Source organism: Arvicanthis niloticus, chromosome 2 (genome assembly GCF_011762505.2).
Source record: "Arvicanthis niloticus isolate mArvNil1 chromosome 2, mArvNil1.pat.X, whole genome shotgun sequence".
NCBI classification, from domain to species: Eukaryota; Metazoa; Chordata; class Mammalia; order Rodentia; family Muridae; genus Arvicanthis; species Arvicanthis niloticus.
The window spans coordinates 65937490-65965077 of NC_047659.1; the positions used below are offsets into that span (position 1 = coordinate 65937490).

Below are 27588 nucleotides of genomic sequence, written 5' to 3' on the forward strand. Positions count from 1 at the left end.
AGTTTCAAGGTTCCCTGTGCCTTAAATACCAAGCTCTTTGCTTCCCGACCCTTCCGTTCGAGCTCTCGGCGATCTGCTGAGAAAGTCTGAGGCTTCGCCCTCCCTTCTCTAGTATGAACTGTTCAACCTGCCGTCAAGCTGTAACTGCGCAGGCGCTAAGACAGCCAACCAAGAAGGCTGAAGATCGGTGCCGGAGGTTCTAGGAAGCTTCAGGGCGGAGAGTGAAGGAGCCAATGGCTGGAAGGAGGGAGGGTGGGAGCTCATGATTGCGGGGAGGAGGCGCTAGAGATGGGGTGAAGGGGCGTTCAGGTGCTCCGCGTGTCTAAGTCGTCCTGGGCTGCGGAAGTTGAGCAACTGGGAGGCGGGCTTAGGGCCGGAAGCAGGAAGGAGGGCTCAGGACGCTGGGCACCGCTGCCAGCCTTGCTGTCGGCCGGTGGGACTGTCAGTGGCCAAAACAGGATGGAGAAGCTGCGGCTCTTGGGCCTCCGCTACCAGGAGTACGTGACTCGTCATCCAGCCGCCACGGCCCAGCTGGAGACGGCTGTGCGGGGCCTCAGTTACCTGCTGGCAGGTACCACACTAACCTTTGACCCATTTCTTCGGGACCCTGACCCATGAACCCTATGGCCCTTTCCCTGCTGACCCATAGTAGTGGTCGCAGTACTTGAGTTCTGTCTAGGTTCCTGTGGTGTATAGGAAACTAGGGAACCCAAAGCTGCGGGGTAAAAGAAACGCTCACCAACGCCTTCTGTGCCTTCTTCCCTAGGTCGCTTCTCCGATTCACACGAGCTGTCTGAGTTGGGTGAGTTGGACTCTGGGCTAGGGAGGGAGAAGGCTTCCATAGGAACCCTGACTGTAGGTCCTGAGCTTCCCCCTAGATCAGCTGTCCATTGTCCAGGACACTTGATGTTCCCAGAGATGGGAGACCCATGAGGACTTTGACTGGCTATTCACTCCTGGTTTTGCTTAGAATTAAGCAACTTTCCTGACTTTGTTAGTTCGTCAACCCTATGAGTATGAGAAGGGCACTGTTGTTCTGTCCAGCTGAGGAGATAAAAGTTCAGAAAAGTTCTTGATGTCAGGACCAATATTCAAATGCCACAACCTCTATGCTGTAAGTGCCTCAGCGGTGTTTGCTTTGTGGGGTAGTGAAGATCTTGAAAGGATGAGGTAGATTTTGAAAGGTAGGTGTGATGTAGTCCTTCAGGGGGCCATCTGTAGAGAGCAAAGGTGAGGTGGTGGGGCCACACACTTGGCTGTTTGGAACATGAAGGCAGCTGTGATCAGCTCAGTAACCACTGCTGCCCAGCAGAGCAAGGGCTGGTTTGTCAATCGAAGGAGCTCATTTCTTATTGGTCCAGATGTCATCCTGGAGAGAATGGGGCTCTGAGGAAGTGGGAGGAGAGGCTTGTTGGTTTCCACACAGTCTGTGGGTCACTGTAATCAGTAGAGTTCTGGGGTAAAGGTGAAAGGGGTAAAGGCTACATCAGAGCCAGCCTCTCAAGACCACGCTCTGCTTCTCAGTGTACTCTGCCTCTAACCTGCTTGTGCTGCTCAATGACGGGATTCTTCGGAAGGAGCTTCGAAAAAAGTTGCCTGTGGTGAGAATTTTGCCAGGAGCCAAGGGTGGGAAGCTCAGGGAGTTGGGAAGAAAACAGTAATGACCAGCATGTGTGGTACATGTTGTAGTCTCAGAGTGTGAGACGTGTCCACAAGAGCCTCAGACCAATTGTTAGTTGTCTCATGCATGAAGTTTTAGAGACATAGAAAGGCCTATCCCAGGCTGGCCAGCCTGGTAGCCGTGGAATTGGTATGGAACTCAGGTGTTAGGCTTAGAAAGAGGGAAGTCCCCACCTGCTGGAGCAGCCCACTTTCTCTAGGACAGCACTTGGAGCTAGAGAAGCTCCCTGACCTCTGGGCTTCTTGCAGTCGCTGTCCCAGCAGAAGTTACTGACATGGCTGAGTGTACTGGAGTGTGTGGAGGTGTTCATGGAGATGGGGGCTGCCAAGGCGTGGGGTGAAGTAGGCCGTTGGCTCGTCATTGCCCTCATCCAGTTGGCCAAGTAGGTTGGGTTGTGGAGGGCAGGACTCAGGTGGGGTGACCCAGTCCAGCAATGAGGGTGCTCAGCAGAGCAGCCTTGCTACCTTCTTTCTAGCCACTTCCCTTAACGGTCATAACCCCATCTAGGGCCGTCCTGCGCATGTTCCTGCTGATCTGGTTCAAGGCTGGCATTCAGATATCACCCCCCATTGTTCCACTGGACAGGGAGACCCAGGCACAGCCCTTGGGTAAGCTGCTTCTCTACCAGGAGTGGAGTGGGACATGGGCTGCTCTGTGGTTCCTTTATTCTATAAAAAAGGAAAAGAGAAGATTTGGAGAAAATTAGAACTTAAACTTGGGAGTTTATTTACATTTAAGAACCTGGTGATCAAACCCAGTGTCTTGTACATGTGAGGCAAGTGCTCTACCACTGAGCTACACCCCATCCCTGAACTTGGGACTTGTGCAAGAGTCCTCCTTTTCTGTTGTGGGCTATAGGAACTAGGGACAGAGCATCAGCGCAAGATAGGTGTCCTGTTGAAATTGTCCTGGGCCTGGTTCTGTATCATGAACCGTAGCCTCAAGAGGCAAGGTGCCTGGATGCTTTGGGCTCCTCCATCAGCCTCAAGTCTTTCTGCTTACCTTGAATGGGGACAGTGATATACTTTCCACATGAACTCGACTGCAAAAGATTGAGAGAATATAGCCCCATGGTCCTGTAGCCCCAATAGATATCGGCCCTCCTATCCTTCCTCCAGTATCTTGGAAGCCTAGGCTCTTGGTTTACTGACTGTGAGTGATGATGGCCTCTTCCTGGGCCAGGGTAGGTTCCAGAGTGCTTCCCTCTGTGGAAAGATTTCTTGCCAAACCACAGTCTCTGGGTGAGATTCCCTTAGTTCAGCTGCTGCCTGAGGATAGGCTCTTGTGTTCTCCTGGTAGCTCCTCAAGCATTCACTGCACACATATTCTCTGCAGGCTCTGCTAGGAATGTGTCCCTCTTATGTTATGTCCTGTCTATCCCTGCTAGATGGTGACCGCAGTCTGGGCAGCCAGGAGCCATCATATGTGGGGAAACGGTCAAACAGAGTGGTGCGAACCCTCCAGAACAGTAAGTGGAAGATGTAGCTGGACTGGGCACCTAGGTGCTGAGGTCAGTGTGAGCCTGAGGGATTGGCTTCTGTCAGCACCCACTTTGCTCCTGGCTCGCTTACCTTGTCTTTATGTTCTAGGCCCATCCCTGCACTCACGGCACTGGGGAGCACCCCAGCAGCGGGAAATTCGGCAGAAACAGCAGCAGGAAGAACTGAGCACACCCCCGACACCTCTGGGGCTGCAGGAGACCATCGCAGAGTCTTTGTATATCGCCCGGCCCCTGCTGCACTGTATCCTTAGCTGTGCTGGAGGCGGGTTAGGGAGGAGCTGAGCTGGACCCTGCACTGGAGACATCCTTGACATCTTGACCGTCAGTGCTCAGCCTGGGCTTGTGGGGTCAGCGATCATGGACACCCTGGCTGTTGTCGGGTGTGGTGGATATGACTAGGTGAGAATGGGTGAGGACATGGTGCTCTATGGGGCTTTCTGCTTGCTGTGTGGCTACCCCAGTCTGTGGCTTTTTCCTTCTCAGGGTCGTAGGTCATCCTTGTCCCTATGCCCCTTCCCCTACAGCCTGAGTCTCCTGAGTGACAGGAAGAACTTGACCCGGAGGGAGCGGCTGGAACTGAGGCGCCGCACAATCCTGCTACTATACTACCTGTTACGCTCACCATTCTATGACCGGTTCTCTGAGTAAGAACTAACTTCCTCACATCACCAAGGTTATTCCATGCTGCATAGAGAGGATTGGGGTCTGCTGAATACCTGCTGGTTCAGGTGCTGTCCAGGAAGCAGCCTCAAGAGCCACCTGGCCTGCCCTCAAAGGACACAGGCCAGTGTGAGCTTGCATACTTGGTGTCGAGAGACTACTGACAGTAGGGTACAAGGTCCGCAAGGCACAACTGATGCAGACCACCCCTCTCCAGTTCTTTTCACTATAGGATATCCACTTCTCAGAGCAGGCCCTGTGCTTCAATGGGGCTGGGCAACTAAACAGGTCCCAACTAGGCTGTTACTGCTGGGCTCATCCCACATTGATCACCTATGAAGATCAGAGCCCCTGCATTAGCCAGAGAAATCTCTCAAAAAGGCCTGCCAGGGCACTATGATATATGATAGTGTCTGAGTGGAGCTGGGCTCATGTCCTCGCCTGTAAAGACAGACACTGATGGTGCCTGTCTGATAGGTCGTGTAGGGTGGGATAACTGTTTGCTCGAGCTTGGTATATAATGACGTGATGAATGTCAGGTCTTTGCCCAGGACTGCCGGGGACCAAACCTGAGGCCTCACACTAAGCAAGTGTGCTCCCGCTGAATCACATGTTCAGCAAACGCACACATGTTCTTTCAGTGTCCCACCCCAGGTTCCCCTGTGGGAAGTCCCATATCTTAAACAAGCTTCTTTCTGAGGCAGAGGGGACCTTTCTTAGCATTGTCCCCTTCCCAGATCCCTAACTACTCTGAGCATTGGCTTGGGAGGTTTCTATGTAGCTCAGTTCTTCTACTAGCTTCCTTCCCTCCAGAAACTTCCAGGGCACAGACCTTGCTCTGAAGTGACCCTTAGGAAGCACTGTTGTTGAATACCAATGGTAGGGAGGTAGAAAAGAGGGGAGGTAGTAGAGAGTAGTGTGAGTGGTGCCTACCAGCTGAGAAGCTGGCAGAGCTGTGGACATTAGGTCCGTGCAGCTGTGGACAGGTGGAGTGCCGGTGGTCTAGCCTTATATTGGGGTCCATCCTAGTCCCTTGTTTTCTGAAATGCCTGGTGGTCAGTAAAAGTCTTTAGCTCCTGGTGAGCAGGAAGCCATCCTGCCCCTCAGCATGCTGTTTCTTTTCCCCAATCAGAGCCAAGATCCTCTTCCTGCTCCAGCTGCTTGCAGACCACATCCCTGGCGTTGGCCTGGTAGCAAGTAAGTGTGGGTAGGACAGCGTGGTCAAGGAATGTCCCTGAGATACAGAGGGCCCCATTGTAAAGTTTGCTCTGTCCTTTTTTGGTTTGACTATTGGGCTGTCAGGAGCGAACCTTAAATCAGTACTGGGAAGTGACAGTTCCAGGACCTAAGGTGATCCATGGAGGTGGGGATGTGGCCAGAACAGTGTCTGTGCAGGATTACTAGGCCACATCAAGTTGGCAAGCCTTCTCCTGCCTCTGGGACCTGAATATTTGGTAAGGCAAGGAGGGGCCTTGGGCCTATCTGTGTACTTGACCATAGGGAAGACATGCCGATCATGCTCCTTGGCTCCCTGGAAGCCAGGGGTCCTTGTCTGTAGTGTAGTCTCCAGCATAGCAGCAGAGGCAGGAGATGCAGCAGGAGGTGCGTTTCTGAGCTGCTCTGCTGTGGCAGTGTCAGAAAAGGGCACAGGGCAGGGCCAGGGGCCTGGTTCCTCTAACTCCTCCTTCCCTTCATTGCAGGGCCGCTCATGGACTACTTGCCCTCCTGGCAGAAAATCTATTTCTACAGTTGGGGCTGACAGACACACAGGAGCTGGTGCAGAGTGGGCCATGTGGTGTGCTCTGTTGCTCTGGGCAGGGCCTCTTTCAGCTCCCCAGGCCCCTTCTCTAATAAACCTGACTCTGGTAGTGTCCAGCATGTAGCTCTGTGTCCATCAGCCAACTTCTCCTGGCAGCTCTCGTCTTCAGCCCTAGTCACCACAGCTGTTCTTCACCCTCCTGGGATGAAGCCACTGCAGTCTGCTCCTTGTCACTGGGCAGGTCACCTCCATCAGGTCCAGGGAGCAGTTGTGACAGCCTTCTCTAGCATGGGTCACCCTTTACCTCAGCTGCATGACTGGATGCTTCTCTCTCACTGGCTCCTGGTGAAGAGAAGCTAAACTAGGCCCTGGATTACCACAGTCTAACATTCTTTGTAGCCAGGGCCTGTGTATCCTTTCCCCTGCGGGGCTGAACAGCAAGCCCTAGGAGAAGCTTTTCTCTATATGAGGAGCTAGAGTGTGACCCTGAGTCTGTCAGAAAATGGGCAGTTTCTGGGTGTGTGCTGGAGTTCCCTCCCTGACACTCTACAGGCTGACTGGCTCGGGAAGACTGAGATTGCTGGAGCCATGCAGGCTACTTGGAGAAGACAGAGGAGGGCCTGGCAGGACTGTGTGGACCTGAACTCTTCTGTCCTCAGTACTTGTCCTCTCTTCCTCTGCCCTTCCCTTTTTTAGACAAGAGACTCATGATCCCCAGACTCAGTGGCAGTCTCACTGTGGGACCACAGGGCTAAGCTGTCACACCTCCCTTGTTCCTGTCCTTTTGTTGTGTGGACTATTTCCAGCAGTGGTGCCACTTGACAGGAGACCACTGTCTGTACCTGTCCCTCAGGTCTCCCCTCCAAGATGCCCTCATAGTCCCAGCCTTAACCTGACATGCTTGTCACAATGATTCTGAGACCCACAGACCCCTGCTGTGAGCCAGGGCAGCCTGTTGGTTTGTTGGCTCTAGAACTTGTGACCCTCTGCTTAGCCCGACAGGCGTCCTCTGGGTGCTTGCACTGTAGTGGGCTTTGGTGCCATGCAGTGCATAGTTCCAGCCCTGCAGGTCCTGACTACCAGAGGAAGTCCGTGTGTATGCTCTGCTGGGGTCATGGAGACAGAAGCAAACTGTCGGACAGCACAGTGGCAGGTGCCTCCTGCGGGATAGATAGCAAAGGAGAGACAAGCTTCCCATCAGGCTGTGAGACAAAAAACACCAGTCTTGTCATTTTGGAGCTGGGTAGACACTCAGCCACCAAGTTCCACTCTAGCCCTCAGTGTTCTGTCAGCAGCCTGGGCAGAGAAGGCTGTGGATAGATGGTTGACTGCAGCATCATGGACCTCACTGGAGCTGTGGTGTAAGGGCATAGGGAGTGGGTGGCCCGAGGCCCCAGGGAAGCTCTGGTGTCATACACTTGGGCAGTGGGGAAAGGAGCGGTTGAATGTATCTTGAGCACTTCATGGTGAATGGGTCGGTGGGCTGAGATGAAAGTGAGTGGGTGCTCCGATACCAGGCATGACATGGGAGAGGCTCACCCAAGGCACTGAGACAGGAGACAGATAACCCCGGCACACCATGAGGACTCATTGTGGGTATGGAGGACTATGGTGGCATCCAGGAGTTAGGAGTGATGAACAGGGCTTTGGAGTTGGATAGTATGGGATTCCAGGTCCCTAGAACTGAAGGGAGTTATGTCCTGGCAGGGATGTGTGTGGGACAGTCTTGTCCAGGACGCAAAAGGGAGGTGCTGCTGATGCTGAATTCTGGAATTAATGCCCTTTGTGAGGTGGCCCTGAGAATTGGCACCAGGTTCTGTCTAGCTGGGGGAGGGGCAGGTAGACGCCACAGCAGGGACTGTGTAGAAGATGGTTCTTGCCATGCTTGGGGTTCTGTACCCCAGGGCCGGGCTCAGTCTCTTCCTTTTTTACCTCATCCTGGCAGGTGCACTCCTTCGACCTCAGCCCCAGAGGTAAGGTCAGAGCCTCAGGGCCTAGAAGACTGAAAGGGCCTGACCATTATCCTGGTCAGTTAGTTCATGAAGTCTTCACCCTGGATTGTCCCTCACAAAGAAGTGGTAATGTAATGGCCTTTGGGGTTAAGGGCTCAGCACAGCAATATTTCCCATAGGTCTCAGCGATCTGTTCCTGAGGAATTTTCAGCCCCGCTGGAACTGTTGCAGCCTCTCTCAGGCCTGGTGGATGGTAGGGTAGTATTTCTCTCCCCTCCCCCACCCCGCACAGCAAGTTCCCCTAGGTCTCCTAGGGTCAAGCCCTAAGTCTACTCCCAGACTGCCTCTGGAGAGCTGGCTACAGCCCCATTCCAAGTCAGCATTTCTTTCCACCCTTATTCTCTTCTCTCCTTAGACTATGGGGTCAGACCCAAGCACCCATGGCCAAGTGGGCCCCGACCCCTTCTCTCCCAGGCCCAGCAGCGCAAGCGGGACGGGCCCAACATGGCTGACTATTACTATGATGTGAACCTGTGATGGGAACCCCACATAAAGCTATTCTGGGCAGCAAGTGCTTGGCTCGATAGCCTGTGTGCAGCAAGGCGGCCTGGCAGAGGTAAATACACCTCTGTAGTGGCTGAGTAAATACACCCACTGTGGTCCAGACAAGAAATGGCACTTTAATAGTAGCCAGGTGACAAGACAGTGACCGGTTGGCTGGGGCCAGCTGAGAGGCCTTTTCCTGGCATGCAAGGCTTGCTGTGGCTCTCTCCTTCCTTGCACACACAAGCTTGCCAGGACTAGTGTGCTGGTCAGGCTGGAGGTTGAGCTGCCCGGAGGCCCCACAGATGAGAACAGGGTCTTCACTGTCACGTTGCCATTTTCTTACTGGAAAGTCCTTCGGAGGTGCTTGGGCTCAGCCTGAGCTCAGGGCTCTGGGTGAGGTGGGGGACAAGGGAAAGTGGACACTTCCAGGTGGCATGGGCTTTGTCAAGGCAGGAGCCAAGAGCCAGAAAGCCAGGGCCCCTAGCATGAAACAAGGCCCAGGATGGGACAACGCCTCTGTTCCTAGGGGATCCCTTTGTGGCCAGAGGCCTGCCCTCCATCCCCAGCCTCACCCTTCCCCAGTCCCCAGAGAGCCTGTACTGTCCTCCATAGATTAATCTAACCCCATATATTACAATAAACTGCATCTGCCTCTCCCCAAACCCCTGCCCCCCAACCCAACAGCCCTCATTCCCCCATCCTCCTGTGGCAGTACCACATCCTGTCAGCAGCCAGCTGTCCTCGCACTGGCCTGGGGCTGAGGGGCTGCAGAGAGTGGGGTGCTGCTACTCCAAGTAGATATCTTCTGTAGGACAGGTATACTCCACAAACTGCTTGTAGAACTGCTGAAATGCACGCCTGGAAAACGGGGGCACAGGAGTGATTAGGAGCCTCAATCCAGGTTCCTCAAGAAGGGCTTTGGGTCTCTGGGGCAATATAGCTGTCCTCTGGGTAGTTATTCCCAAAGAGAAAGGGACCAGTGGCTAATCAACAAGGAAGTGAGCCGGGTGGTGGTGGTGCACGCCTTTAATCCCAGCACTTGGGAGGCAGAGGCAGGCGGATTTCTGAGTTCGAGGCCAGCCTGGTCTACAGAGTGAGTTCCAGGACAGCCAGGGCTACACAGAGAAACCCTGTCTCAAAAAACAAAAACAAACAACAACAACAACAACAAAAAAAACCAAAAAACAAGGAAGTGGCCCAGAACCTGGACTTCTTGGGACCTCCTAGCCTCCTCCAGGATTGGGGTTTTCAGAACTAGAGGGCAGGGGTGATGCTGACATTGAGCGTGAAGACAGCACATGTGTACACACACACACACACACACACACACACACACGTACATACCCCACAGACTCTGCCAAGGCTTTGGTGGAATCTTCAGACACAAAGACATGGCAGGCAAACCGGTGATCAGCAGGGTGCTTAGTGATAAACCCAAAGTACCTGTGGAAGGCAGGCATCTGTGAGACAAAATTCCGAGCCCCACCCGCCATGTCTGAAGACTACTGATGGGACTCTCGTGTTTGCCCCTTGTACTCACTTGTTGTTCTTTGGATGGTATCCACAGAAAGAGATGTTTTTTAGCTGGAAAAAGTGGCTACATTTATTTCCCTGCAGGAGTGAAGGGAGACGCAAGATGGTCAGCTTGCAGGGGAAGCAGGCAGGAGGGGCAAATGCAGTGTGTGTGGGGGAGTGGGCACACAAGGAGAAGAGAGGCACCAGTCAGGCAAGAAATAAAAGGGGAGGAGACACACATGGGGCAAGAAGGCAGGGGCTTGAAGGAAGTCACCTTGGCCTCCAGAGCATCATCAGCTTTGACACCTATCTTGACACCCCTAACGCTGATCTCAAGGACACAGCTGGAGGGTGGGTTAAAGTGCACGGTGAGCCGGCGGGTGGTGGCGATCTGCACAAGGGAGGGATGGGGTCATGTTGGAAGCTGTTTCACTATGTCACAGCACCGCCTCCAGATCCCTGAGTCCTTGTCCCCAATACTGTGGGCTGGCTGAGAATAGGCACCCCCCAGGAAGAAGTATGGACCCAAATGTTGGTACCTTTTGCATAGCAGCACAGAGGACATCATTGCCCTTGTGATAAGGAACCTGGACTGAGCCCAGGAACTTCACCCGGAACTGGTCAATCCAGTCGCTGTTTTTGGCAAGGGCTGGAAAGCAAGCATACAATGAGGAGTAAGAGAACTATCAGCAAGGTGCTCAAAGCTGAGCCAAGAAGACTGCAGCATGGAGAGTGAGTGACTCAGGCAGCAGAAATGCCACCATCCCCACAGGCTCCGACTTGGCTAGGCCTCACTGACTGTGTAATGGAACTGAGATTACCTCTACTCTTCTCCCTGGCTAGCTAAGACCTGGGGTGTGTGCTCACTGGCAGTGAACTGGTGGGCAGATGGCAGGGGTGGGTACAACCAGCCTGTGGGAAGAGGACTACCTGCCATGTGCTCAGGTTCCTTGGTGACCTCAATGGCATAGTAGGCAGGAAAGACACCACGGGCTCCGGTGCGCATGTTATAGGCCTCATACCAGTAGTCTTCAGCCTGCAGCTCCACCAGCAGAGGGTCGTCCACTTCTAGCTCAAGTTCATCTTCATGTCGAGGCACAAACCTGTCCCCAAGGGCATGGGAGGTGCTGTTCATCATAGTATGTTAGCTAGGCCCAATCTGGGGTCCTGAGGCACTGACATTTGCAAATTACCATGTACCTACCTCTTAAGGACACAACACTCATATGCATATGCTATCTAAAAATTCAGGGGCCGGGGAAAGAGGGACCCTAAGCCTTGAGAACTGAAATTAGACTGAGCGCCTTGCCCAGGGTACAGGTTCTATGCAGGGCGGGCATCTCCCTGGTCCCTAGCCATGTTAGGTATACAGTCCTAGCTTCTTCATGACACCTCGGTACTTTGTCACTAAGCTGAATTCTTACAAGGGGATATGGTCCCCCAGCAGCTGAGGGGATGCCAGTGATGAGCTAGCAGAGGCAAGAATGGGAGCAGCCCTCACCTGAATATAGCCCGATGGGTTTGCTCATGCTCCTCCCCGTTGATGACACAGGAGAACAGCCCAAAGGACTCGGCACCTGTAGTAGGAAGGCAATAGGTTGGAGGACACGACCTCGGCTTGGAACAGGTAGAAAGCTCTATCCTGCTGTCAGGCAGACTATATGGTGTCTCAGGCCCATTCAGGTTCCCACACTGCTCCCCATTCACTGACTCACTGGAGGAACGAGAGCGGCCACTCATGAAGACATTCAGAAACTTCTTAGAGAAGTGGACATCAGGCTCATCTGGGGTGGAGTCCTCTGAGAGGCAGGTGGGAGGCCGGGGTTGAGGGGCCTCCTCATATTCCTCACCAATGGCTGACTCATAGGGCGAGGAGGCAGAGGCACAGTTGTCATAGACAGTGGCAGAGTCGCTTTCGTCACTGTAATCTCCAAAGCATGGCCGCAGGCTCACCAACTCAAGCTGGGCATGTTCATCCACCACCAGTGTGTACTTGACCGAGTCGTAGGACAGTGCGCTGGTGTCCGAGCTCAGTGAGGCCCGTGGAGGCGGTGGTGGCTCCCCGAGGCTTCCCCGCCACCCTCCACCTGGCGGTTCAGCTCGCTCTGGGGATGACAGGCAGTCGAAGCCCTCATCCTCTTCACTGATGGAGGGGTGTGGCCGCCCTGCGGTTACAGAGTAAGCAGCAGGGTCTGGATCTGAGCTCACTGACATCCGGCTCTCAGTGGGAGGCAAGAAGGTGGAGGTGGGTTCTGCAGGGTCTGGAGGCCTCTGCACTGGGGTCAGGTAGATCTCCTCGGTCGCCTCAAGCCGCACATCTGCCTGATAGTGGATTCGGTCTCGATGGGAGTGGCCCCGGCCACCAGGCCCAGTGGCAGGGGGACCACTTGGAGGTGCCATCTGGGTGGCTGCACTCCGGCGACAAGGGCTGTCGGTGGAAGTGCCGCGATCCTGGGTGGGAACAGGACTGCCCTGGGGTGGCAGCTCATCACTCAGGCAGATATGTTCATGTGGAGGCGTCTGCTCCCCTGGAGGACAGGCAGGTTGGTGCTGAGTGCAGAATCCCAGTCCAGATACCTGTCCCCTCCTCTTCCCAATTGTCCTCCATCAGCAGGCTCTGCAGCCAGCCACTGGCTCCCAGATGACCTCAGCCCAGGTGAGCCAGGTGGAGGACTACTGGGTCTCCAGCTTGGGGAGAGAGGCTTGACTTACCTGTCTTCAGAGGGGAGGATGATCGAGACACACGGTCCTGCCAACTGTGCTTTTTGCCTAAAGAGTTATTATTCAGCGTGTCCTGTGCAGAAAACAAAAGGCTCTTATGAAGAAGCAGTAGTCAGCAGTGCCCGGCACAGGGAGGCCCTGGTCCTGCCCCCATCAGGCCATCCCCAGGCTGTTCCCACCCCATCTTGCCTTGCCAAAGGCCTCTCTGCCAACCACCCTCTAGCAAGCAGACAGGGTGGGAAGTTAGCACCCTCCCCACAGGCCTGCTGGCTTGGAAACAGCCCTCAAGAGATGCAGTGGTGCTGGCCAGTGTGGGTGCTCAGTAGCAGATGCTGGAGGGAGAAGCACAGCTCCCAGGAGAGCCAGACAGCAGCCCCAGACACTGAGGGGAGACACGCTCCACCCAACCCTGGTAAAGAACAGGATGACTAACTCCCTGTCCTGGAGCTCAGAAAGCTGGGGGTCTAGCAAAGTGGCAAGTGTCCTTGCACTTGCACAAGGAAGGGTCTCCCCGGGAGTTGCCTGTGGGCCTGGATGAATCATTCAAACCATGACTCCATAACACTCACCCCCACTTTGAACCATGTGACTGAGGAGTGACAGATGTAGTAGCAGCAGCCCTCCTTCCTGGATCTCCCAGAATGCTCACGCATCCCACATTCTCAGCCCCCTGAGACCCTGAACAGTGCCCATGTACAAGGCTCTCCACACACAACCTGGGCTCCCTCCCCAGGGAATGCCATAAGCAACACACACCATTGATGAGCTGGGAAGCCATGCCAGAGGATACTGGGAAAGGGACCAACCCCTTCCTTGCAGCCCCTGCACCATCCATCAGCAGCCCTACCTCCCTAGCTCCTTCCCTCCCAGTATCTCTCCTGCCTAGGCCTACAAGACAATGGGTAGAGGCAGCCCTCTCTGGCATCCAGCCACCACCAGCAAGAGGCCGTAGGCCCCCAACTCAGCTAAGCAACTCCACCCTCACCCCATCTCTATTGCTGCTTTCTGGAATGTCCAGCTGCTGAGATGTCCAACTGGAGACAGACCCTGAATTCCCTTCCCCACCTTCATCCCATTTCAGAGGCTCTTTTCTCCAGGCTCTGCTGCTGCCTCAACCTTCACAGAAGCACTAACTCAAAGAGGACCTAACTGCAGGACCTCAACTCCTTTGTTAGTCCTCTGCAACTCTCCCCACACAAATCCCTAGCAATGCAGGCTCCATACCCAGACCTGGATTCAGTCCTTCCCAGGACAGACTTTCCTGTCAAGCCCTTTCTCTACCCCTCCCTGCAGAAAACCTGTCCCTCCCCAGGCATAGCGCGCCTGGATCCCTGGCATCACCAACAGGCCCGCGCCCCTCCATCTTCCCTGTCCACCCAGGGCGCCGCCCCCTCTCCCGGCCCAGGGTTGCTCACGCCTCACCTGAGACCGCGGCACCTGCGGGAAAAGGTTGAGCGTCGTAGGCCTCTTGGGCCGGTAGGTGTCTCCGCTGCCTGTACCCGGGCCCTGGCCCTGGCTGCGAGGCGCTGGATCCTGGCCGGACTCTGCTTTGGGAGGCCCCACTCCTGGCCGTTGGGCAGCGAGCTCGTCGTCCTCCTCCTCCTCGTCGTCCTCGGCGCCCGGAGTGTCACCTGCCGCGTCGATCAGGTCCATCTGCAGCATCTCCGCCTGCAGCCGGCTCCCCGCGCTGCCGCTGCTACCCGTAGACAGCAGCCCGGAGCGCGGGGGCTGCACGGCGCGAACGGAGGGGAGTCAGGGGAGGGGCCTTGTGAGCGGGGGAGGGGCCTCGCAGGAGGGGTGGGTCTGATGCCTCTGTGCCCCGCCTCCCAATCGGACGAGTCCATTCTGCGGCCGCAAGGGGAGAGCCAGGCAGAGACAGAAGCACTGGGCCGCTCCCGTCCGCCACTCCTCCTCTCCACCGGAGGCCACATTTTTACGCCAGCCAGCGCAGAGAACCGCCCACGCCTCTCCTCTCCCACGGTTCCCCCTCCAGATTCCTTGCACCCTCCCGTTCCCTTGGTAACGGCCAGTGACCTCATCCGGGTTGTAAGCCGAGCCCAGAGTGAAATCACCACTGTTGTCATGGAGACCTAGGGGTCGCCCAGGAATTCCTGCCCCAATAGGGATGAGTGAGACAACTGGCATTTGAAGGGGGCATTGAAGCAAACTGGGAAAAGTGCAGGTCAGCCAGGTGAGGAAGGCTGCAGTGCGAACCGGAAACCCTGACTGGACCCGAAGGGGAGCTTGAAGGAGAACCCTTCCCAGTCAGCTCTGACACATCCCTCAGCCAACCTAGCCTTTAGAGTCCCGAACTGTTTGCGACTGATAATGTTGCCTCTAACTCCTGGCACCTTGGACAGATCCTCTAACTCTTCAACCCTCAAGAGTTGACTGGGCCTATACTGCTGTCCCCCAGGTTACCAGAGAGGAGAGGACGCAGCGAAGTATGCATTAAAGCCACTGAGACTTTGACTAGGCTCCCACCAGAAGCCTAACCCTAGTTAGTCTAGTACTACCAGGGGTGGGGAGGTAGTTCTGACTAATTCCAGAAGACCCTCTTGAAAGCTTTTGTATATAGGAGACAGTGGTTTCAAAGTTCAGAGCAGGTATAGGACCGTAATGACCTCGCTCTGGGACCACTCCCTAAGCCCAGAAGAAGTAGCTTCTGCCTCCATCTTTGTTGGCCTGGTAAGAGAATCATCTTCACAATTTCCTCTCCTTTGCCTGGAAGTTTCTAAAAGTGCTAGGGACACCGGGAGGGCGACACTAAGACAAATGCCCTTCCCTGGCTTGCACCGCAGCCATCCAAATGCCACGTCTAGCTACTCAGCTACCTGCCGTAGAAAAAGTGATGGCCTCTGATCCTTAGCCCTGTGCAGTTGCCTTCCACATTCTGCAAATAAATCCCTGCTTTGTGTTCTGACAACAGAACGGGGATCCCCATCTATCCTAGGTCCCCGGGCACTCAGATATGAAGACAGGAGAGAGCATGTCACTACGGTAAAACCAAGGGACTCCAAGCAATACCAATACTGGAACAAGCCCTCAGCATGGGCCACTGAAAGCCTAAGAGGCTGGCAGTGTGGTCAGGGTGGTGCAGAGGCAGCAGCCACAGGAGCTGGTCCAGCAGTGCTCTGGTTCCTCCTTCCTGTCCCAAAGCACTGCAGATTCCACCAGGCTCCACCCTGTACTGCTGTAGGCCCTCTGCCAGGAAGCTCTTGAGAGACCTTTCCCTTCACTCTGCCCCTTACTACCACTGTTCTACATCTCAAGCCCCCTCTGTTCTCTCTTCCTGTGAGCGACTGAAGGAGCTGCTTCTGGCTTTAGCACTGACAAAACGATACAAAATATTAAATGAAGATTTTGGATTGAGTGTCCAAGATGTGTCAAACATTATACTAGACGCTTCCTGCACTGTTATTTCACTTCCTAGGAGTGGCACAAATACTCAAAAACTCCTTTGTAAATACTGGGGTGCCCTCATCTTTGTCCCCATCCTCCCAGCCACTCAGACTCTCCAGACCCAGCCCTTACCCGGAGAGACAAGGTGTCTTTGCACTGCAGGCTGATGCCACACTCGTCAGTGATCTCTGAAAGGTCTTCATCCTCAAACTCCTCCAGGCTGATGTCATGGGTGAGCCTGGTGGGGACAGAAGACAAAGTTACAACCCAGGGGGCCTAAGCCCCAACTAAGCCAGCAGCAACTCCCTCTTCTCAGGGGAAGACCCTGGGAGCCAGGTAGCAGCTCCCAGATAAAGGACTCAGCCTGTCAGCACAGTGGCAGGGAAAGGATTTGGGGTTGGAGCCAAAAGGCATTCCACCTAGGGTGGCGGAGGAGGCAGCTCCAGGTTTCTCCAACATCACCGGCTGGGAGTTCTCCTTTCTGCTGCCAACCAGAAGGCAGTCCTAGAAGGCCCAACTGTCCCAAGCTTCAGCTCTTTTGGAGAAATGCCTCCGTGGCCAGGGCAGTGCCAAGGCCATTTCAACCCCCAAGAGGTGCCCGAGTAGGGAAACCACCAGAAGGACACAGTAGGTGCTCCTTTCCTCACCCACAAAGATACACACCATCGAGCCACGGTCACAGTGAGGGGGACCTGGGAACAGCCTGCTCTAAGAAAAAACTATGGGTCCCTGATAAAGTTCTTGGTGTCATCTCGTCAACTACACAATCTCATTTGGTGAAAGGACCCTGAACAAATGGGGTCAGGGAAGACCAAGGCTAGGGCTTGTGAGAAACCATGGAGAATACTTGGTACTAGAACATTAACAGGCTTCCAGGAGCCCAGGCTATCCTGTGTGCCCACCTTGAAATGCACTGCTGAGATTGCCACTGTGGTGCTGGCTTGTCCCCTGTACCAGCTCACCCTAACCCTGGTACTCTGTCTGGCTTAGTATAAATGGGACATCTGGGGAGTTGGAGAGAATGCCTGGGCCTTTTCCCAGAGACCAGGAGGTTAGGTACATAGCAGAGGTACACAAGCTTGTCCAAGGTCACCCAGGAGAGGAAGGACAGGGTACAGCTCCCAGGGAAGCCTAGAAGGCTCACACCTCTGTCTTCTAGCTCGATCAGTCTGAACAGGGCCCCTGAGCTCAGTGGAGCACCTCCCGACTCGCCCTTCCCCCATCTGAGGCCAGGCCCCAGGACCCTACCAGCGTTCCCACTGATCTTCCAACCAGCTGTCATTGTCTGGGCTCGAATCCATCTTCAGTACCAGCTGCATGGAGAGCCCTGCCCGGCCAGGGGGCTGCGGGGCTCCAGGGCTGCCCTCTCATGCCCAGAAGCGTAGGGGGGCCAGAGCTCAAGGCAGGGCTGGGACTTCTGGCCTCCACCAACTGGGCCTGCCTTTCTGCATCCTGCCGGCTGCAGAAGCCTGGGGAGCTCATTAAAAATAGATGGGCCAGAGAGGAGGCCGCAGCTGCCGACCCAGGCCCCAGCCTCAACTCTTCCTGGCCCAGCCCTCAGATGCGGGCAGCTTCCTCCCTTGGCAGCCCAACGCGCAACGATGTCGTCGCCTCCCCCGCGGGATCAGGTTACTGCAATCAATGCTGCTGGCTCCACCTGCCCTTCCAATGCCCCTATTGGGGGCTGGAGTGACCCCCCCCCCCAAGGCCAGGCATGTAAGCAGACAGCAGAAATCTGGTAATTTTTTTTTCCCTCAACGCCAGACCCTGATCTGCTTTAAAGGGCCAGCGTCACACTCGGGTGCCAAATGGGAAGATGGAGGGGGCTCCCGAAGGGCCCCAAGAATGGACACCTGATTCCACACAGAAACAAGGCTCCGCCTCCACACCACATCTGTGAGGCTTTGGTAAACCCAGGGCCAGGGATTGGCGCTCACTGGAAGGATGCGCAGGAAAACAGCCATGAGTAGTACCACTGGAGTTTGGAAGTCTTTGGAGCAGGGTTGGGAGTCATTTGAGAGTGACTTTGACTGAACATGGAGGTCCCTAGTGACAACTGCCCTGGAAGATTATGACCCCAAGGGTAGCAGGTTCCGGGGCATGGGGGTGTGGCTACCAGCTGGTACGGAAGTGACAAGGGGGCTGGTCCAGAGGCCAGAGCACCCTCCTCAGTCTGGCCTCCTAGCCCTGTGGCTAACGCTAAGTGCAGCCTGCCTTTAAAGTCTGGGACTCAGACAGCACAGCAGTTCCTGGGTCCCACTAGGCATCTCTGGGAGTGTCCTCAGATGCCCCCAGCTCTGCTGGTGTCCCCACACACCTGTCTCCTTATTGCCAAACCCTAATCCAATTCCTGCATTCACCACACCACCTTGCCGCCAGCCTCAGTCTCCTTATACCTGTCTGACCCCTCCTGTCCTTAAGACAAAGTCTTAAGGGACACCACCATCCTGTCTCTTCTCACTCAAAAAACCCTCCAGGGCTCTCTGCAAGGGGGAGACTCCAGCCTTGTGTGTTTACTGTTTACTGAACCTTGCCTCCCAAGGGTGGGTACTGGGCCCTAACAGTGCCCAGAGAAGCCTTCCTCCAGGAAGCCCTCTTAGCCCTCTCCATGGAGCAGGTGTCATCCTCTGGTTGGCTCCATCAGAGATGCCCTACCCATCCTGGCTACAAAGTTGAGTGGACTGCACCTTCTTCATCATCTATATTTCTCCCTTCCTGGCTCCCATCTAGACTGGACACTCCTGGAGGGCAGAGCTGGTGAGGGTGTCAGGTACACATTACACACCAGTAGACACCTGCCAGGCGTGGGCTGCAGGACAGCTTCGGTCTCCACCCTTCCTCGAACTGAAGCGTTTGCAGTGGGGCTGGAGGATTCTACGTGGCCACAGGGTGTGTCTGTGTATCTATGTCCTCTCAGCATGGCCTGATAAGCCAGTCCTCTGAACAACAGGTCTGAGCAGGGACCAGACCCAATGAAGGCACTAGGTTAACTGGGCAGAGATGAGAAGGGCTCTGGGCTAGGGGTCAGGGCCTTCCATGCACCCTTAGCTCCCTTGAGGGCAGGGAGGGTGTTCTTAACTTCTCTCCCACTGAACTCCCTCATGAAAGTGTCAAGGGATGACATATTTCATCTATTCAAAACCCTGGGTGTCCTTATCCTCGTCTTACTTTGGGGGGCTTTTCCTAAGTGGGGTGAGGTGGCAGGGTGACATCATGTCAGGCCTGGAGCAAAGAGCAAACACTCTTCTTCCAAGCTGCAGCCAGTCTGGCTTCCAACTCTGTTACATGTCTTTAGGGGTCTGGGCCATCTCACAGATGTGGTGGCCTAAGGCTCAGGCGTACATGTTGCAAAACTCAGTTCCCTTCCTCCTGGCCACCCCAGGATAAGATGGAGCTTCTGAGTTACAGAGGAGGAAGGAGGTCACTACCAAGGACGGGGCAGGACTGGTCAAGGGCTGACCTCTGCTGCCGCCCACTCTCCCCTAGTCACTGATGGTCTAGATCTCCTGGGCAGAACCAAGAGACACTTGCTGAAGGGAAAAGGACTTGCATCTCCGTGTTCAGGGATACCAACAGTGGGGAAAGGAAGAAAAGAGGCAGAGAAGCTGGAGGGTAGGCACAGGGTAAGACAGGAGGTGGGGGCATCTCCTGACCTTGCCTGAGGCATTTTCTTGGAAAGCTGAGCCCTGGCCTGGAAAGTGGCACAGGAGAACCCCACAGCCTGACAGGGTGGCAGCTTCTTCCTAGGGCTGGGCCTTGGGCGGCTCCCAGGGCAGCAGCACAGCAGCCATTAGCCCTACGTGCCCATTTTTGGGTAGCATAGTCACATTTGGTGGCCCTGTAGCCCTGGAGGCCAACCTGACTCTGATATCTGTCTTTCTACAGTACACATCCCCCTGAAGTGTTGGTCTCCAGCAACACTTTGCTCAGGCTCCAGCCATGAGCACACCCCACACTGCCCATCCTGCCCTGGCCTGGGCTGGGATCTGCTGTATGGTTCAAGCAAACCTGCTCCGGGTATTCTCATGTGCTTTCACGCTGCCCTGCGGCCTCGGTTCCCTTGTCCTTGAGTCCCTCCCCTCAGCAGTTCCAGCTTTCCTCACCTCCTTATTTGCTCCTTCAGCTGAGGAACAGGCTGAGAGGCCATGCACAGGGAGTGAGGGCCAAGCACAGCACGAAGCCTTCACTGAGTAAGCCGATAGAAGCCAGGTATGGGCTGTCAGAAGCCACACTTGAGCATTCAATTTCCAGCTTCCTGTCTTGAGTTAAAAGGACTAGCCAGAGTGCCCCATGGGCTTCCTGTGATGGAGCCCATCTGGGATCCAGGGGTCCAGCCTGCCCTCACAGCCCTAAATCTTACAGAGCTGGCTTCCAAGAGGACCCCACTGTCTAGCCTCCTGCTCCACCAGCCCCAGGGCTACTCTGACGCTGAAGAACAGGACACTCCACCTTTCTGGTGGTTCTTAACCCCTCCTAGTTATAGATATGAAATAACTGTAGTTCTCTCTGTGGGTTGTAAGGTCCATGGTGTCCCTCCCCCAAAGGGCATCTGGCCCTTCACCAGGTAAGATTCCACCAGTAAGAGTTCTGAGTAAGTATTGAACAAACTACAACATTCCTGTATCCTCCTGTATTTTTTAAAAAAGAAATATAAAATATATTTTTATTATTTTTTCTTCTGTATTTTTGACTTACAAATGTTTAAGTAAGTTCCCTTTTGAATACCAACGTGAACCTTCAAGTTGGTAAAGACCCAACTTGAATAGTGGGTGACTCAGCCCCTCGCAAACAGACAATTCCACCTGTAGAAATCTCTTACACACACACACACACACACACACACACACACACACACACACAAATGTGTACGATGTTGTATGGGGGTGGTACTGCTGACCCAATTTGTGGGACCCGTTAGGCACCAAGCTAGAACTGGGTTGCTGGAGCCAGGTGGGAGAGTCCAGCCCAGGGCCGGATAGGAAGTGTGGGGTATGGCAATCCACTGAATAGATGGTGTCTGCGTCTTCTAGAATGAACATTAGTGTGTTTGCGACTGAGTGTGGAGAATGACAACCAATAAAGTAAGCAAAAGGGCAGGCTGGGACTGGAGACCACTCCACTGAGTGCATGCAATGCGGCGTTGCGATGCCCAAAACGGTATATACCTGTGACCCCACCATTTGGGAGGTGGCATCAGGGGGATCAGGAATTCAAGGTCCTTTTCAATTACACAGTAAGTTCCAGGCCAGTCTGGACGATAGGAGACCTTGTTTTTTAAAAGACAGGGGTAGGAGTGAGGGAGGCAAACTGAATGAACCCTGGCTTCTCAGAGAAGACTCACATGGACATGCAGTTGTGGGATGGGTGAAACCTTGCTTTACTGGGGAAACTTCTGGTTCTGGTTCCCAAAACCTAGCCCGATTCCTCTCATTAGTCTCTCCACTGTCCACTTGGCCTCAGTCTCCAAACTCACTCCAAACTAAGCAAAGCTATATACATGCAGCCACTAACAAGCTCCTGCTAGATGCTGGAGGCGTTGGCTGCCTGGGGTGGGAGGGGTGCGGCCCTTACTTACGGGTCCAGACACAGAACACAGCCAGTACTCAGTAGAGGTTCCCAGAGTTGTACATGAATGTACAGGGGGCAAAGATGACATCCTAGGATGGATAAGACCCCTGAGTGGGGATGGGAGTGGTGACACAATTTATAGGAATCTTAAACCCCAAGGCAGAATTAAGGGGTCCAGATACCCAGATGAGGGCTGATGCCAGGCAGCTGGGGGAGACCTCCTTCCCAGCTATGGTTGGGCTGTAAGGCTCCCAGGCCAGCTTGCTCTCCTGTTCTACACCACAGGTTCACCAGCCAGGCCAGAGGCAACAACTGCCATTCTGTCCCTTATCCTAACCACAGCAAGGCTGGTGGGCCCTGTCTTGTCCTTACCATGTCCTAGGTTCCTCCTAAGGTGACAGTAGTCTCTTTTGAACAGCGACACTCCCAAGACCATGGTTTTAATACTTCCTACCTGCCCTGCCAAAAGCTCCCTACCTAAACCGACTGCTTACTTGACTATAGCAACTGCATCAGCAAAGATCACCAATCTGAAATTTGTCAAGTACCGAGGTGATTAGCCCGCTGCCTGCCTAGCCTCTCCTCTCCCGAGGAGCCCAGGCACCATCCTGGTTTGTCATGACTGCATCTTCTTTACCTCAGACAGGTGGGAGGATCTGGTTTACCCTGTCCCCTAACCATCTCTCATCCTGAACCCATGTCTTCTCACCTGCCTGCAGGATGGGCAGGATGGGTGGTCTAGCCACAAGTCTCCCTGCCTCCCCATCCACTCTGCCCAGCAGCCAGAGTGAGTTCACAACATCCTCCGGCTGCTGGCAGTCCCTGTCTGACCCCAGGACAGCACCCACTCTTTGTGGGTAAAGAGTCCAGAATCCTGACATGGCCCCCCAACTTCCTGTACAACTTTGCTCTCCACACTGCCAGACAGGTGTCACCCTACCTGTTTGCCTGTTCCCTAGCCTGTCCTTCTCTGTGTACCTTCTCCAATGTGAGGAGTCTTGACTTCCCCTGTGGGACCTATACCTGCACGACCATCATACTTGGCCTATCTGAGAAGACACTGCCTCTACATTGTCACCCTCATGGCCAGACTCGTGTCAGGACCTCTGCATAATGCTCTTCCTGATGAATCTGGCAAAAAGTTTGTTTGATGAGCAGTGTAAATGGCTCTGTAAAGCTGTAAGTGAGGACCCCTGCTCTGTGGCGCGTGTCTCGCATGCTGAGCCAGCACAGTAGGGTCATCTGACACCATCCAGGTTTCCATCTGGGTCCGGGTTCCATCCCAACTTTATTATTAACTTGCTGTGTGTTTTGGGGGAAGTCACTGCTACATGTTTCTGTATAAGAGATATTTACTGGACCATTTCTCTCTCTCTCTTTTTTTTTTTTTTTTCTTTTTTTGTTTTCTTCCACAGTGGAAACTAGGCCCTCTAGCACACCAGGCAAGCACTCACCACCCATACCCCAACCCTGCTAAGTTGACATCTGAGGTCTCCCTTTTCCAGGACTCTTAGGCATATACTGACTCCTTTGTCCCAGCCCTTCGCCCCACACACCCAGGGTCAACGGATCCATTGTGCAATGCTCCAAATTCCCTTCCCTAGAGCTTTCTTCATAAAGAACACGGACCAGTTAACAATATCCTTTCACTATGCTGTAAGTAACTCAGTACTTATACACACGCTAATCCAAAAATACGACGCCAAATGGTACCTAAACAGGTGAAGTGAAAAATGAAAGTCCTCACTCCACCCACATCCAGACAGACCACTAGGGACCAGATAGAAGATTTCCATAAGCAGAAAAACCACCCAGCACATACTCATTTAAATCAGCTTTCAACAGACGCTCCCATCTTTCAAGGCCACACATGCTTACCCCTCCAAAGGTGCTCCCCAGGATCCCAGGGCTCTCCCTTTTGGTAGCAGAGCTGAAATCAGACTTTCTTGGTTTGCATCAGCTCCACTACTGACTGCTCTATGCCTTGGTTTCCTCATCTGAAAGCAGTGGTGATACTAACTCGTTGACATGGCTACAGGAGGCCGCACTCCTGGACACATAAGATTCTCAGCATGGCACTTCCCTCGGGTCAGCATCCACCACTACTCTGTTCTCCAGGAGAAATGTGCCCAGTGCGTCCGTCCTTCATTCGGCAAGAAACCAGCACTGCTGAGCACCTGTTCTGAACTGAGTTGTGTGGAAAGTAAAGCAGTGATATAGACTGCTTACACAGCCTAAAAGCTCAGAGTAGAAATCACACACACACACACACACACACACACACACACACACACACGTTCTAGAACCATCCTAATCAGAGGCTAAAGAAGACATTTTGAAGAAGAAAAAAAAAAAAAAAAAAAACAAAAACAAAAACAAAACAAACAAAGAGCCAAAGGGCTTACGTCCCAGTGTTGGAAACACAGCTATGAGAAACAGTTGAACCCACAACCAGAGTCACAGATGGGCACAGTTGCTCAGGGTTAAATGGAGCCAGACCAATGGCTGCTGAGGCAGGACAAGAGAAGGGCAGTGGGGGTTGAAGTAGGCAGTAGGTCATGCAGGGCCCAAGACACTGCCCAGCATTATCCCCACAAGCCCGCTTTGTCTCACAGTCAGGGCACAGTATCCTGCAGATACAGCCCACTCCTCACTCAGCCTTTTGCTATCCTGCTGTCTCCGCTCTACATAGCCCAGGGTCAGTCACACATTCCCTGGCTGGGATCCTTCATCTCAGCTTCTCAGGCCTGTATAATAAACAATAATTTCCTGCCAGGATAGGGGGTGAGCCTACCCTGGGCCAGAGGTAGGGCCTATAGGGAGAGGGAACTGAGCATGATCTGGTTTCAGCTTCCAGTCCTGATCCAGTCTCAGGCTTGCCCGTGGTCCCTAGGTTTGCCCCTCTGCCTTTTTTGTCTTCTGTTGCCCCAGCTCAGCACAGGGCAGGCCAAGTTACGCCCTTGGGATGGTTGTGAAGGCTCCGAAAACTACACTGGAGAAACACTGACAGAAACCAGCTGTGCAGATCTCTGCCAGTGTGGCCAGCTACCTGTTGAACACTGTCTCCTTCCCAGGCGGGAATCAATATTAATTAGCCCACTGGACAGATGAGACCAAAGACAAAAGCTTGCTGGGATCAGGCAGTGAGGAAGCAGGGGAAATAGGCTTTGAACGTATGTCCTTCACAGCTAATTCTCTTCCCCAGCAAAGGCCTGACCTGCCAGGGAGAATCTGAAGCGTTAGCCTGGAGGCTGAAGTCCTTCAAGGCTTTCTTCAGGTTTGGAACCTTCCTCTGGCCCCCTCCTTCTAGTTCTCTCAGCCGGGTTTAGGGCCTCCTTGGAGGATTCAGGGCCTGATCATATCATCTGAGATCCCTGGAGGGCGGGGAGGTCTCTGCCCACCTGAGGACCTGGGAGCTAGAGACCCCTGCAATAGATGACAAGTTGGCGCCAGAGCCCAGCTGGGGCCTGGCTGGAGCAAGGGCCTCAGGAGAGAGAAAGGCGCCTGCTTCTGATGGGGAAACAATGAGTTATGTCTCAGCTTCTAGATTCTGGAGCAGTGGCATCCTTCTCTTCCTCACCAACTCACTCCCTGCACCCCCCCTCCCCCGTGTGTGTGTGTGTGTGTGTGTGTGTGTGTGTGTGTGTGTGTGTGTGTGTGTGATGTGTGAAGAGAGGACAGTCACTGGTTCAACACATCACCCCTTACATCTCTGAAATTCATTCACCTGGTCTAACATCAAATTGAGGGGTGGGTTGAAGGGGAGCTTAGTTCAGGGTCCTGAGTTTTTAGCACAGTAGGGACCCCCAACAGTATCCCTGGATAGCCACAGGCAGATTCCCCTCCCACAAGCAGGTTGGGTTTCACTGGTCGAGGATAATCCTTCTGCACCTGTCCTGAAATACAACTGACCAGAGAGCTGCCCAAATTCAGAAGACCCTGCCCAAGATAACCTAGTAATCTGACCCGTCTGGCCAAGCCAGCTGGGAGAGGGGATCTGGACTCCCTCCTTATAGCACCAAGGATTTTAACTCAGAGAACTGGGGCCTCTGGGCCCCCAACCCCTAGCCTACTTCCACCTTGGGTTAGACACCTTGGGACGCGGCAGGATAAAGTCTGGGCGGGTTGGTGCACCGGGAATTCCATCCAAACCCCAGACCCACTCTCAGCGCCAAGGTGGAGGGGAAAGGCGACTCCCAGGTTCCTGCCCCAGATCCACCTCGAGCACCCCACCCCATGACACGGAATGGCGGAAGGAGCTGCGGGGGGCCACGCGGTGGCCACCAACCTGGACTGGTGGTTGTGGGGGCTGGGGGGCTCGGCCCGGGAAAGGACGCCGCCCTCAGGGTCGCCGGGGATCCCGAGGTTCCGGGCCGCGATCCTCACCTGAAATTGGGAGGCGACGCGATGTGCAGTCCCAGGAATGGGGAAACGGCCGATGGGGACGCAGCGCCCCCGCCCAGGCCGCTCTCTCGCTCCGCCATTCCCGGGCGCAGCCCTGGCCATCCGGGCGGAGAGCGGCGCGGGAGGCGGCGGCGGCGGCGGCGGCGGCGGCGGAGGTGGAGGCGCGTGGAGGAGGCCGCCGCCGCCGCGGGGTTCGGACTGAGCTGGTGCGGGCGCGGCTCCGGACCGCGCGCCGCTTTGCTTGCGGCTCCAGCGAGAGCGCCCCGCGCGCGCCCCCGGGCCGGCTGGGGTCTTGTGGCCCCGCCCCCGCCCCGCCCCCGGCGCTCTCCGAAGTGCTGACGCTTTGGTCCGGTGCCCCTGGGTCCACTCGGCCTCCCCCCACATCCCACGGACTCTCTAGGCACTGGCAACGTTTTGCTCTTCCGAGAGCTGGACCTAGATCCAGGTCATCAGGTAGCAGACGGAGAGGTCTTGTTCCCCAAGACCGTCTTTGGTCTTCCACAGCAACGGGATGGAAAGGAGGGGTGCAGAAAATGGCTGAAAAAGGAGAGATGGTGGTGGAGTGGGGTCCAAGAGCAGTCAGATATGGAGCCAGGTGGCCTAAGACCACAGCTTGGTTCTACAGGCAGTGGGGACTTGCATTGATGACCTCATAGCTCCAAGGCTTTTCTTTCCCATGTGTGAAATGAAATATGACCATGGGGAGAAAGAAACATAATAGAAATGCTTGTTCCTGGGAGCTGGGAACACCCACCTGTGCACTGGGATCAAGTCCTTTCCTCCCGCAGAACTCTTTGAAGGGTCACCTCTGTCAAGACCCCTTTGAGCCCTGGCTACCCCTGATAACATGAGCCATGCTTTTGGCTTTTTAGCCCTGTGAAGCCTCTGTATGCCAGGGCTACCCCAACACTTATTTTTCTTTAATTTCCAGCTTGTCCTGGAAGTTACTATGTAGCCTAGGCTGAATAAGAACTGACGACACTCTTGAGTCTCCTGCTAAACTGCAGGATTAGTGTGAACTCCTATGCCCAGTTCTCAGCACTTGTCTTCCCACTGTGTTTTCTATATAGCACCTCTTTTGCCCCCCCCCCCCCCACAATCTTGAACTGGCTTCTCAGTCCACCCTAAATCCTAGGACCTCCCTCTTGTCCCCAGAGCTGGATTCTTGAGACCTTTTTGGTTGCTTCTGTTCCTTGCACCCACTTTGGGTCTAGGAACCAGGATTTCTTCCTGGTTCTGTATTAGGTTTTCTCACATGACATGGATTACTTACTAAGGCTGGGGTCCCAGCTTTGGTGGCTCAGAGTGCCTCCCTGCCAGGTCACCTCTGGCCACAGACTCTGCCCTTCACATAAGTGGAGCAGGACAGACAAATGTTCTATAGTCTGTGGAGTTCCATTTGCAAATCTTGATTGACTCCTTTCCCTTCCCAGCAAGAAGCTATAAACACCTACCTTGCAGTACTCAGTCTCCTTGCTTTAGCCCTGAGAACATTCTAGAACCTACAGCCAGAGGCTTTGGCTGCCACTCCTCTCCCTGCCACCGATGCTTCAATAGGTAAGGTTTGGTCACTTTAACTTTCTGTTCTGGCCCAGGACTCTCACACTAGGCCCTGCCCAAACCATCTGCTGTTTATGGCACCTTCCTTCCTCCCAGAAAAGCAGCCTTGCCTAACTATCATGGTTAATATCTGCTTATCTCAGCTGGGCAGCATCCCCAGGAGGTCAGAAATGTGTGAGTATGTAGGACAGTTCCCTCATAGAACCTCTGCCCAAGAACAAAGGTATCTCAGCTTCTCCATTCAAGAAGCCAAAGCTACGTGAGAGCCCGGAAGAGGGAGGCCAGTCTTAGTAGAAAGTAGGCCAGCAGAAGCTTGGAG

General features: G+C 54.4%; 3 protein-coding genes across 7 annotated transcripts; 2 read left to right on the plus strand and 1 right to left on the minus strand.

Moving 5' to 3' along the window:
- The first annotated feature begins 171 nt into the window (after window positions 1-171).
- Window positions 172-5724, plus strand: Pex16 (peroxisomal biogenesis factor 16). Of its 2 annotated transcripts, XM_034496924.2 has the most exons (11): window positions 172-571; window positions 767-802; window positions 1525-1601; window positions 1930-2063; window positions 2189-2289; window positions 3069-3149; window positions 3271-3423; window positions 3509-3581; window positions 3707-3826; window positions 4975-5039; window positions 5543-5724. In XM_034496924.2, the coding sequence occupies exons 1-11, from the start codon at window positions 460-462 to the stop codon at window positions 5599-5601; spliced, it is 1011 nt and encodes a 336-aa protein (XP_034352815.1). In that variant the 5' UTR covers window positions 172-459; the 3' UTR covers window positions 5602-5724. The 2 variants fall into 2 exon arrangements, with proteins under 2 accessions (XP_034352815.1, XP_076785409.1); XM_076929294.1 differs by lacking the exon at window positions 1930-2063 and having other exon boundaries at window positions 460-571.
- Window positions 5725-5870: 146 nt separating this feature from the next.
- Window positions 5871-8115, plus strand: Frey1 (Frey regulator of sperm-oocyte fusion 1). Of its 3 annotated transcripts, XM_076929296.1 has the most exons (5): window positions 5871-6259; window positions 6596-6754; window positions 7547-7574; window positions 7733-7806; window positions 7969-8115. In XM_076929296.1, exons 1-5 carry the CDS (start codon window positions 6190-6192, stop codon window positions 8088-8090), a joined length of 453 nt encoding a protein of 150 aa, XP_076785411.1. In that variant the 5' UTR covers window positions 5871-6189; the 3' UTR covers window positions 8091-8115. The 3 variants fall into 3 exon arrangements, with proteins under 3 accessions (XP_076785411.1, XP_076785410.1, XP_034350729.1); XM_076929295.1 differs by having other exon boundaries at window positions 5871-6754; XM_034494838.2 differs by having other exon boundaries at window positions 5871-7574.
- Window positions 8116-8213: 98 nt separating this feature from the next.
- Mapk8ip1 (mitogen-activated protein kinase 8 interacting protein 1) lies at window positions 8214-25973 on the minus strand. Of its 2 annotated transcripts, none has more exons than XM_034494835.2 (12): window positions 25692-25973; window positions 15870-15975; window positions 13758-14063; window positions 12327-12408; window positions 11330-12142; window positions 11116-11191; window positions 10545-10717; window positions 10154-10263; window positions 9889-10005; window positions 9640-9710; window positions 9444-9542; window positions 8214-8957 (listed from the first exon to the last, which is right to left on the minus strand). In XM_034494835.2, exons 1-12 carry the CDS (start codon window positions 25787-25789, stop codon window positions 8885-8887), a joined length of 2124 nt encoding a protein of 707 aa, XP_034350726.1. In that variant the 5' UTR covers window positions 25790-25973; the 3' UTR covers window positions 8214-8884. The 2 variants fall into 2 exon arrangements, with proteins under 2 accessions (XP_034350726.1, XP_034350728.1); XM_034494837.2 differs by lacking the exon at window positions 25692-25973 and adding an exon at window positions 16986-17408.
- Between the last annotated feature and the right edge of the window lie 1615 nt (window positions 25974-27588).

What these genes read in the sequence shown, in the direction of transcription:
- Pex16 (XM_034496924.2), top strand. Translation starts at nt 460, where the DNA reads ATGGAGAAGCTGCGGCTCTTGGGCCTCCGCTACCAGGAGTACGTGACT. An exon ending in GCCCTCATCCAGTTGGCCAA is followed by an intron (nt 2,064 to 2,188) that starts GTAGGTTGGGTT and finishes AACCCCATCTAG; the next exon opens with GGCCGTCCTGCGCATGTTCC. An exon ending in TTCTATGACCGGTTCTCTGA is followed by an intron (nt 3,827 to 4,974) that starts GTAAGAACTAAC and finishes TTCCCCAATCAG; the next exon opens with AGCCAAGATCCTCTTCCTGC.
- Frey1 (XM_076929295.1), top strand. Translation starts at nt 6,499, where the DNA reads ATGCTTGTCACAATGATTCTGAGACCCACAGACCCCTGCTGTGAGCCA. An exon ending in GTCGGACAGCACAGTGGCAG is followed by an intron (nt 6,755 to 7,546) that starts GTGCCTCCTGCG and finishes TCATCCTGGCAG; the next exon opens with GTGCACTCCTTCGACCTCAG. An exon ending in TCTCTCAGGCCTGGTGGATG is followed by an intron (nt 7,807 to 7,968) that starts GTAGGGTAGTAT and finishes TTCTCTCCTTAG; the next exon opens with ACTATGGGGTCAGACCCAAG.
- Mapk8ip1 (XM_034494835.2), bottom strand. Translation starts at nt 25,789, where the DNA reads ATGGCGGAGCGAGAGAGCGGCCTGGGCGGGGGCGCTGCGTCCCCATCG. An exon ending in GGAACCTGAGCACATGGCAG is followed by an intron (nt 10,264 to 10,544) that starts GTAGTCCTCTTC and finishes CTTGCTTTCCAG; the next exon opens with CCCTTGCCAAAAACAGCGAC. An exon ending in TCTGTGCTGCTATGCAAAAG is followed by an intron (nt 10,006 to 10,153) that starts GTACCAACATTT and finishes TCCCTTGTGCAG; the next exon opens with ATCGCCACCACCCGCCGGCT.